Source organism: Chrysemys picta, chromosome 18 (genome assembly GCF_011386835.1).
Source record: "Chrysemys picta bellii isolate R12L10 chromosome 18, ASM1138683v2, whole genome shotgun sequence".
Classification (NCBI taxonomy): Eukaryota; Metazoa; Chordata; order Testudines; family Emydidae; genus Chrysemys; species Chrysemys picta.
This window is the reverse complement of record NC_088808.1, coordinates 14,141,201-14,151,997: the sequence shown is the minus strand read 5'-3', so window position 1 is coordinate 14,151,997 and position 10,797 is coordinate 14,141,201. Positions and strand designations below refer to the sequence as shown.

At 55.3% G+C, this 10,797-nt stretch overlaps 1 protein-coding gene across 1 annotated transcript; it reads left to right on the top strand.

Annotated features, from left to right (window-relative positions):
• Positions 1-1,095: 1,095 nt before the first annotated feature.
• IER5L (immediate early response 5 like) lies at positions 1,096-3,960 on the top strand. Its single transcript, XM_005293485.5, has one exon. The coding sequence runs from the start codon at positions 1,308-1,310 to the stop codon at positions 2,412-2,414; it is 1,107 nt and encodes a 368-aa protein (XP_005293542.2). The 5' UTR covers positions 1,096-1,307; the 3' UTR covers positions 2,415-3,960.
• The last annotated feature ends 6,837 nt before the right edge of the window (positions 3,961-10,797 follow it).

The following is a 10,797-nucleotide window of genomic DNA, read 5'->3' as shown; positions in this document are numbered from 1 at the left end:
GGAGCCCCATTGAAGTCAGGAATGAATGTTGCCTTAAAAAGTGGGGGGACACTGATTCTGATTCTGTCCTGGAGTAAATTTACACACGTGCTAAAGGCCCCAGTTCTGCAAAAGCTCCAGGCAGGCAAACCCCTGGACATGCACAGTGGGCTCGGTCCTGCTTTGATTGAAGTCAGTGGCAAAACTGCCACTGTGCAGGATGAGGCCTGGATTCCCTCGGAAGTCAATGGGGGATCCGGGCAGGTGCAGGGCTCCGCTGGCGCAGCGCGCGTTGCAGGATCGGGTCCACAGCGGGTTTTCCCGAAGCCCAGCACCCTGTGGCGAAGAGACGGCGAGGTAATTCCGTGTAACATTGCATACAGAACGTGGGAACTGAAGCGGGGTGGGAATATCGCCTCCCTGCCCGGTGAACTCCGCGGGCTTTCGGGCTCACATGTTCCGTGTTGCCGGTAGGGAGGATGGGAGCCATGTGCTTTCCCTGCCTGGCCAGGTGGGGGCCGGATCACCCGCCCAGGAGAGGGATTTTCCAGCTCTGATCTCTAGGATTCTGTTAGTAATTAATTATTCAGTATTTGTATTATTGCATCCCCCCCCCCCCCCCGCGCCGTTCCACCTGCTGGAAGGAGGAGGGAGGGAGAAGCCCAGAAGCCACCCAGCGTCTCAGGCCAGCCCCCTCTCCCCGCACATGGTGACCGCTCACCTGCCAAGGGACGCAGCGCAGCCGCGGGGAAACCAGCCTCCCCACCGGGGGGCGGGGGGCATGACCAGGGGGGAGTCCCCTTGGTGCACGTGTCCCCCCACCCCCACCCATCCCCTCCGCCCCCCGGCTGCAGCCCCACACGCCCACCCCGGCTCGGGCTGCGGGCTGCCGCGGCGGCTCCTCTCTCATGAGAACATTCCAGGCAGCAGCCCCAAGTCTGTTAGGTATTTGAATAGCACAAAGGAACCGCCTTCCCCTGATTGGCCGGCCCGGTCTCTCCTGGGCGGGAGGCGGCTGCCCGTCAGGCCGGGCCGGGCCCGGCGATAGGCTGCCGGAGCCCAGGGCGGGGCTGGGGAGGACATATAAATAGCGGGGGCTGGGTAGGCGAGCGCTCATTGCTTTGCGCTCAAGGTGCGGGCGGGTGGCGAGGGGGGTGGCGGCACGGGGGCGCAGGGCGCACCGGTGATGGTGGCTCCCCTCGGAGCGCTGGCGACCCCCTGAGAGAGAGAAACCGACCCCACCACCACCACCAACAGCAGCCCCCAGCCCTTTCCCGGCCCGGGTGGATGCGGCCCGGGGTGTCTGGCTGCCAGCGCGGAGCGAGCAGATGCTGGGGGGCCGGAGGAGGATGGAGTGCGCCCTGGACGCCCAGAGCCTGATCAGCCTCTCCCTGCGCAAGATCCACAACTCCCGCACCCAGCGCGGGGGCATCAAGCTCCACAAGAACCTGCTGGTCTCCTATGTGCTCCGCAACGCCCGGCAGCTCTACCTGAGCGAGCGCTACGCCGAGCTCTGCCGCCGCCAGCAGCACTACCAGGAGGGCGGCATCCTGCTCGGGGCGCCCCCGGGCTGCGCGCCCGCCGGAGAGATCCCCCCGGAATTCAGCCCGCTCCAGCTGGCGGCCGAGGACCCAGAGCCGGGCATGCAGCAGCCGCGGAGCTGCGGGCTGGGCGGCGCGGCTGGGGCAGCCCTGGGAAGAGGCGGCGGCGACCTGCTGGAGGTGCCCGTGTGCGCTGCGCTCCTGCCCGGTGCGCCCCAGGAGGACGAGCCGCTGGAGCTGCAGCCCAGCCCGCCCCAGCAGCCGCAGCCGGCGGCCCCTTCGGCGCTTCGCAGAGACTCTTCCCCCGGCTTCTACCGGGGCGGCGGCGGCGGCAGCAGCGCTTCTTCGGGGCTGCTCTACCCGGTGCCGGCGAGCTGTGACTTCGGCAGCCCGGCGCCTCCAGGCTCGGCCATGAGCGCAGCGAGCGGCGGCGCCTCGGCGCATTGTAGCAGCCGCACCACGGTGCTGGACCTGGACACCCATGTGGTGACCACGGTGGAGAACGGCTACCTGCACCAGGACTGCTGCTCGCAGTGCCCCTGCTGCTGCCAGGGCGCCGCGGGACTCGGCGCCCCGCCGCCTACCCCGGGCACCAAGCGCAAGTACTACCCGGGGCAGGAGGACGAGGAGGACGGGGACCCGGGAGGGGTGGTGGTGGGGGGCGGTTCCCCCTTCTCCCCTTGCAGCAAGCGAGCCCGCTTCGAGGACTTCAGCCCCGAGCAGCCCCCGGACTCTTCCAACATCTCCAACTTGATCTCCATCTTCGGCTCCGGCTTCACGGGGCTGGTGAGCCGGCAGCAGGCGGACTGTGAACAGCCCCTCAACGGGCAGTTGTGCGGCAAGCAGGCGCTGGCCAGCCTGGGCGCCTGGACTCGAGCCATCGTGGCGTTCTAGGGGCGGGGAGGGACGGGGGGGAGCGATCCCAGGGACACGGACTCCGGAGGGGCCCCTGAAACAAAGAGGGGCGGGCGGGGGAGGGGAAGCCGAGCTCATGTTTTATAAACTGTACAATAAAAATCGCAGATCTTGGGACTTTATTTTTGCAGAGATGAAAAGCACCTATTTAACTATTCCGTGTGTCCGCTCGGGCTTTATTTTGTATTGAGTGCGGGGGCGACTCCAGCCCGGGAGCATGCCACGTGAGGCGAGGGCTGCTGCCCGGAGGAAGCCGTGTGTGCCGGGGAAGAGTTTGGAGAGCTGCACTTCTCTGCCCCTGGAGGAGCTGCTTGTGCTGGAGGGAGGGTGGGGGGTGGGAAGAGACGCCGAAGCTCGCAGAGGCCGTTGGACTAACTCTGGGGGGGTGGGAGGGTTCTGCCTGCAGGTCTGGGGGGGGGTCTAAACGGGGAGAATAGCCTACAGAAAAAGGGGGAGCCAAGTGTGATCGATTTCTGTTGTTGTTGTTGCCTCGGCACCGTCAGTTCTGTTAAGCTGACACACTCCTTGATTGTCCCAGGCAGGGGGAGACGGACCCCTGGCGCGTTTGCAAGGTTCATAGCTCGCGGGGTGGATTAAATCCTTCCGTCTCCCATTCAAACGACTTCATTTAGTTCCATTTTCCTCTCCCCTCCCAACACCGCCAACAGCAGCGTGGGTCAGTGCCTCCCTCCAGCCGCGCGCTTCCTTCGGGAGCAGCCTTCTCTTGCGTGCTCTACTTTGTTTCCTTTATTTAAAAAAACAAATCAGAAGGCAGAAATGAAAACATTTCAACTTTCCTCACTTGCCAGAAGAACTGTCTGCTGCGACCCCTCTTCCTACCATCTGTGCCAGGGTAACCCTGCAGAGCACAATAGCTTCTCAGGGGGGAGAAAGAAGGGCGGTTTTCTCTTACCCCCTTCCACTCTTCTGGCTGCTCCATGGGACCTGTAGTCCTGCCGGCCACCGCTTTTTAACCGGACACAATGTGTTTGGGGACAACATGGCAAACTACATTTCCCATCATGCACAGCTCTTACCCCACCTTCGCTCTGTGTTTGTGTACCTTCACCTAGGTGTATGTGACTGCCACAGGTAAACGTGTTAACACTACTTTTAACGTCTCTTTGAATGTGGTGTACTGGGTTTTTTTTTTGTTTTAAGTTTGACTGTTCTGGTTTCAGCCTTCCAAATCATAAAACCAGCATTGCTTGGTCTTGTGAAGAGATCTGTGGCCCTTTGACTCTCCCCACCTTTTTTAATTATTTTGGATTTTTTTTCTTTTTTAAAAAGAAACCTTTTGTTGTAAAAAGGTGTTTTGTTTTAATTTTTGTTTTTGCAGCCCTGTCATCCCAACCATCACAGTATAAGCACTATGTGTACTAGGGAGGCCTTGCCAAACGTTTTTCTTTTTCTTTTTTTTTTTCTTTGTATCCCTGTATTTTTGTGCAGATTGAATGGTATATCACCGGGTAAAACTGTTCAGATTTGTTTAAATTTATAATCTTAATAAAAAGTCCATTATAAAGTTTGTGGTGTTCTTTTTAAAGGGGATTAACCCTCTTTTCTCTCTCCCAGTCCTATGTTTGGAAGGTTTATCACAGTATGGATGAAATTGCTAGAGCTCACAGCTTGGCTATATGAATGCTTATATCAAAGAGCTTTCCAATTTAGGCTGGATCTATAGATCCCACCCTACATTCTTGGGGGGGGGGGGAGATTACCTCTAGCCTGAATTTCTTTTTACTAGAAGGAGCTGACACATCTTTAGCTTTCAGATTAATGGAGATGCCACTTATTCAGCTTCCCAGGTGGGTGATTCTCAGGTGACCCCTGCATAGATTAACTGATCTCAAGCATTTGCCTAAAAGGCCCTGAACTACCAAGAGAACAGCACTTCTACCTACACTAGGAGACCCTCAACTCAACAACAGGGAGGTAAAAACGCTGCATTCTTTTTTAAATTGCCTAGGCTTATACTGTACCTAGGTCTTAACTGTTCATCTACTTCAAGACAATAGGAGGGTGGAGATAGGGATATTTCAGCCACATCAATCAGATCTGCGAGGGGCAAGTGCCTGCTCCTTGCTTAAAACCAGCTTCGACCTAGCGTGCCTGGCTTGCACAAAAGTACTAGCACTAGAGTACACCAATGCCATTAGCCCAGCGACGGGTTTCCTAGTCCACCAGCTGATTTTTAAAAATAAACAGCCATGAAGAGGGTCTGAAAAAATGGTGCACAAGGTGTATTCCTATCTCAGCATAGGCAGAGAGCGCTAAACTAATTCCATCCCCAACCCTGCCTTTTCTCGCCTCATCCTCCCCGATGTACTTGTGAAGTTGGGGTTTTTTTAAGTTGCAGTTTGTTATCACCACTCTGTGCCACTTGGTGGTGTGTTTTATTTAAAAAAAAATTGAATGAAGGTAATCAAGGCTCCCTGACCACCTACAGGCTGACCTCAGAAGAGGAGGATTTTGAAAGCCCATGCAAAAACCGTGCAGGTTTAGAGCAAAATCGACGGCTGCTGCTAGTCCAGTTTTTCTACAACAGAATCGCTATGATTTCTCCGGGGGGGGGGGGGGGGGAACTGCCGATGGCTGCAACGATTCGAACTAAAAAAAACCCAAAGATCGCACCGAAGTACTGTGCTTTCCTCAACAGAGATAGGGGGGGGGGGGAGAGAGATTTGGGAAAAAATCGCATTGGAAAAGCACAAACAACAGGAGACTCCGATTAGTCAAGCAAAAATTTAGTCGATTATATCGAGCTTAATCACAAGGTAGCTCTGTGTGTGTGTGTGTGTGTGTGTGTGTGTGTGTGTGTGTGTGTGTGTGTGTGTGTGTGTGTGTGTGTGTGTGTGTGTGTGTGTGTGCCCCCAATAATCCAGCTCTAACATTTAAATTACAAATTGCCCTGTGTCAGCCTGGAATTACTGTGGGGCCCGTTCACTAGGGGTTGTAACTGTTCTCCCACACATCAACTTTCTGGCTTTGTTGTGGGCAGGAGTCTCCTGTTCTGTTGGTTTCTTTCTTTCTTTCTCTTCGAAGTCTCCGAAATCTTTTTTGTATGATTATGGTTGGGATTTGATTCCATTAAACCTACCCGGGCTCTAAGGCGAAGCCAGTTGTTAGAGCTCCCCCTAGCGACGGTTTTGGAGCACTGCAGCCCTCCCGCTACTTCGGGGGAATGGGAAAAGACGCTCCGACCTGCCCCGCTGGCAGAGGCGAGTTTTGGGGAGCTGGGGCCCGGATCGCGGTGGGGCTTGAGGGTCGGGCCCCAGCGAGGATGGCCAAGGGGGGCGGGGAGCAGCAGCACCTTGAGCCTTTGTTAGAAGCGCAAAAACTGGCCCGTCTCCCCTGGCAGAGCTAAACAACCCGACCCAGCGCCCTCGCCCCGTGCCCCGTTCACGTTGCGCAGCGGAGCGCACGGAGGCTGGCGAGCGGAGAGCAGCCCTGGTGCCAGGGCTCGAACAGGCGCTTGCTGCGTCTCGCCGCCTGCCTCCCCCCGGCCTGTCACACCCTAAACCGCTCCGGGGGCAGCGAGCCAGATCAGCGAGCGACTGAACTTCCTCGCTCCGCTTTAATGAGGATGGATGTGGGGTGAGGAGCCCCGCGCACCCGCCTCTCTATGGTGCCCCTTTAAAGGGCACACGGCCTGCTTTAGAAATCGGCTCTTTGCTAGCAGCCTCGCCCCCCTCCCCACACCCTCTGCCCAGATTTGGGGGGGGATGAGGGGCGCTACTGGTCATGGGTGCACCTGGCTCCCCTTCCCTCCACCAGCCCATTGGCCAGCAGCAGCTCTAGGGTGGTTGGGAGAGTCTCACAGGTCCTGGGTTTGGGCTGCCCAGGCAACATCTGGCCCCATGAAGGGTTGATGCCTCCTATTTAATTACCATACGGACCCAGCAGCACCCCTACACTTAGGGTGCAACATCTCCTTCCACCCAAGAGTGGCACCAGTGAGGCTCTGGGATGTTCCATCCTTGAAGGTGGATGGGTGCAAAGGCTTTCTGAAAACCAAGACCCAGCCCTGGAGAGCCATCTACAATGGGCTTTGCATCTCGCACATAAGAACAGCCATAATGGCTCCATCCAGACCAGTCTCCTGTCTTCCACCAGTGGCCAATGCCACGTGCTTCAAATGGGAATTAACAGAACAGGCAATTATGGAGTGATCCATTCCTGTCATCCTGCATCTGGCAGCCAGACGTTTAGGGACACCCAGAGCATGGGGTTGCATCCCCGACCATCTTGGCTAATAGCCACTGATGGACCTATCCTCCAGAACTACCAAAAACTACATCCCACCCCCTCTAACATGGATCCTGGAATGGTAGCATGGCTTCAGTTAAAACAGACACATCATCTCCCAACAGGAGGAAATCTGACACTTCTTTCTGACTAGGTTTTGTGTCTGGGCAGGGCATGGAGGTCACAGGTGCTTTGGCCCATTGGGAAGGGTTCAGGGCTTGTACTTACACCTTTTGGGGCCAGGCTTTGTGACATTGGGGTCTTGCTCAGGAGCAATTGCTTGGCTAACTCATCCCACCTCTCCTGGGATCTCTGAGTCTCTTTCTCTGGGTCATCTCTTGGTGACCTCTCCCCCATGCACCTTGTGAGAGAAAGAGAGGCTTGTTGCTGATGTGTGTGAAATCCCAAGACAAACCTTTCTAAACAAAACATCTGCCTTCCCCTGGGAAAATGAGACAAGTCCTGCCCTCTCCAGAGTGGAAGCTGGGGTGGGGGGTGCCCACTTGGTACATCTCTACCACATCCTGCCTGATGGAGAGGGCTATAGAAATACTGTCCTCATTTAAACTGGAGGGAGAATTTAGTTCAGCATCCGACGCACTTAGCTCTTTGGAAGGTTCTGGCCTTCAGTGATTTGCCCTAGGATTGTTGGAGGCACAGGGGGAATAGAACCCAGGTCTCTTGAGCCTCTTGCAGAGCTGTGATGGAGGCACGGGACTATTTCCACCTGGTATCACTAGTGTGATGTTACTAATCCCACAGCTGGGGGGAGGAAGGAGGCGTGTCTAGCGGCATCTTTCACCTATGGTTGCACTGCAGGCCATGAGGCTATTGAGATAGGCCAGTGAGATGTGCAGCCATTCATCACTCCTTTCATATTTTCTTCTGATCTGCTGACCCTTCCCCTGCCACTCCCCCCTCCCGCCAAGACACTGCAAGGGAACATTTTTGCTCTGGGAACACAATTCTCTTGGGACAAATGGTACCTTCCCTGGCTAGAGTGTCACAGGGCACAGAAGGTCCATGGGGGAGTGCACTGTACGTCAGGGAGGGGCAGCTGTGTTACATCACCCTGGAAGGAGACCATGGAGGGATTCAGATCTCAGGAGCTATGGAGGTGTAAACCCACCTGCCCATCCATCGGCTCTGGGGGTCACTGCTAGTGCAGCTTTTCTTGCTCTCTGCCCATTAGTGATCAGAGCCGAGGGGTCCCAAAGCGAATGACATTATCCTTCTTCGCTTATGGCAAAACCCATGCCTCACTCAGCGTTCCCAGAGAGCCGGGACTGAGTAACTGGAGAATCTCTCCACTTTCCTATTTTCCCATAACCAAGGGAGGGACTGACCCCATTTGTTAGAGACCAAGTGCCACCTGCTGAAAAGATCTGTGCTGAGGTGGGTTGACACAGCAGCCAACTGGTGTCCGTGGGAATACAGCAGAGCGGAGACCTGGAGCTTTTCAGACCTATTCCAGGGCACCCTCGGGGTCAGTCATCTCCGGGGGGGATGGCTTAGCAGCATCCACGGAAGCGGTGGCTCCCCAGAGTCAGTCAAATCACCCCAACCCTCCGTTCAGTTTGGTGGCAGAATTGTAACATGAAGTCCACTCCACAGCACTGCCCAGCTGTGGTGCAAATGGCCACTAAACACGAATATGACCCTGCTGGAACCGGACAACTGCTGTCCAACCACAGCCCTAGCCCCGTTCCTTCATGGGAATTGACAGTGCCTATTTCTATGGGCAAACAGGGACACCTTCCTGCCTAGAGGGAGCAGGTTCTGCTGGGGGAAGATTCTCTTAAGGCATCACGGCAGTGGCTCAGAGTTCTGTGATACTTGAAAATACATTTTCCCCCCAGTTCAATGGGAATCCGTAGCTGCAGCTTATCAGACTTTGTGGCCAGAAGTTTTACTTTAGGGGAGTTTTAAACCACAGGGTCCCAGCTAGTGCCGAGTGGTTCACTGTGATTTTCCAAACCCTCAGCAGCTGGAGAGCTTTCTAAGGGACGCTGCTCCGGCCTCCAGCCACTCTGGGAGGGTGGGAGCTGCCTCTTTGCCGTGTTGGAGGAAAATAATATTTCACCCTTCTCCAGTCCCTTTCATCAGGGAATCGCCAAACTCTGTAGGCACCCTCATGAATCCAGCCTCACAACAGCCCTGCTGCTTGAGGCAGGAAGGGATTATCCCCCTACCTGCATATTACAGAGGGGGAAACTGAGGCACAAAGCCATGACGGGATGTGCCCAAGGTCACATAGCAGGGCTGTGGCAGAACCAGGAATCAAAGTCCCAATCCTCCACTTTAAGGCGGGGACCCCCTCGTTCCCCGAACACACACCAAACCTTGCAGCCGTGACTCGTTCACTGAAAGGTTCCCATGAACCAGCTGGCATAGTTCTGCCTATTGCAACCCCCCCCCCCCCAATCAAGCCACCTTCCAGCAAACCCTGGTGCATCAAACAGCCCTCTCATTTTACTCTCTGGTGCTGCCAAGGCCCCTTTGGGACAGGGATAGTCAGTCCCACAGCCGGCATCAGAAGCTTGTTTTAAAACTCCCCAGCATTTCCCTCCTCGAGGCCCTCAGTATAAACAGGCTGCCTGAACAACCGGTTCCTCTGCCTTCCAGGGCTGCAACTGCAAGAGGAAGGAGTGGCTGGTGGAGGCTTCACCTCCTGGGGAACCCTGTGGCCCTGCTCCAGTCGCTGGATACCTTCCCCCAGCCTTAGCCACCCCCACAACCTGTAGTCAGCTCCCTCCCTCCTCCTTCCTATGGGAAAATCAAGCCTTTCCACATTTCCCAGGATGAACGTTTCTTTCCCTTCTCCTATGGAGTGAAACAAACAAGAGGCTGCAATTCACAACACTGACAAAGATGTCCCCCCTCCCCAGAATAAAGTAATTGACTGCTGGGTTGGGTGGGGGAAGGGATGTGTGGGGAGAGCAAAGGGGCACCCATAAGAACCCTACCCACAAAGAGAAATAAGTAACTCTCCCAGCCAGCCCAGGCGGGACTGTTGAGTTCCTGACTTATTTGGAGGTGAATTCATTTATTTATATATTTTAAACACCACTACATGACATTTCCCTTCTTAAGAAGGCAGCAGCAGCAGCAATCCCATCACACAGTCTCTCTCCTGAAAGCGGAGCCTAGAAACTGGAGCCTCATCTGCATATTCATAAGCACCTGATAAATTAATCATGATGTCAGTAGCATTCTAGCTGGAAGGGAGGTGACAGTGTAAGGTTGCTCCCCCCACACACACAGTCTCTCTCTCTCTTCCCCGGATAATTTTTGTCACTTCATCGTAAACCCGGAACCCACAGCCTCTCCCAGACTGCAGGCTAGAAGATCTGTGCCCACCTTGACAAGACAGGGCATAACTTGCCTTCTCTGTTCTACAGCCTTCCCTCCTGGCCTCTGATCCCACTTGTGAAAGAGGCTGGAACAGATGGGCTGGAGAGAGGGGAAGGACACAGGGTCTGGCTGATCTCATCTGCTACCAGAGGAAACCTGCACATCTCCTAAAACCCTTATGGGGGGGGGAGGGAGGGGATGTGCCATTCACATACACACACATCCTCATCTCAGTCCCAAATCAGCCCCCGTCCCATACTGATCTTGTGGTTTCTCTTGCCTCCATCACTGAAAGCTTTCCAACCTCAGAGACCTGGCGTCACAGAGCAGAGGCTAGAGACATTGCTATTTATCCTGAAGGAATCATTCATCCCCTCTCTTCTTGCTGTTATTTCTCCTTCATTCCTAGGCTTTGTTCTACTTTTGGTCCTTGACCAGTGGAGATCAGGGACCATCGGCCTTTTGTTCTTGGCTGTCTGTGCAGGAAGGTAAAAGGATCTGGATATGGACGTGAGCAGCACCAACGTGCCCGCATCACTGGGGAGTGGGGGGAAGGGAAATACAACCCAAAGGGACATGCACGACACCAGTGTATTCCAGGCAGGCTCAAGGCCACTACTGCTGCGACCTAATGATCTAGCCTGATGCTCTCCAGGATGGGTGCTGAGACCTTAGTAGGACGGGAACTTGATCAGTTAGGTTTGCAGCGGAACCGGAGAACTCGGAGGGAATTCTGGGGGGAGATGAGGAAAGAGAAAGC

Bases quoted from the DNA above. Each gene is read 5' to 3' on its own strand.
- IER5L (XM_005293485.5), top strand. From the start codon at position 1,308: ATGCTGGGGGGCCGGAGGAGGATGGAGTGCGCCCTGGACGCCCAGAGC.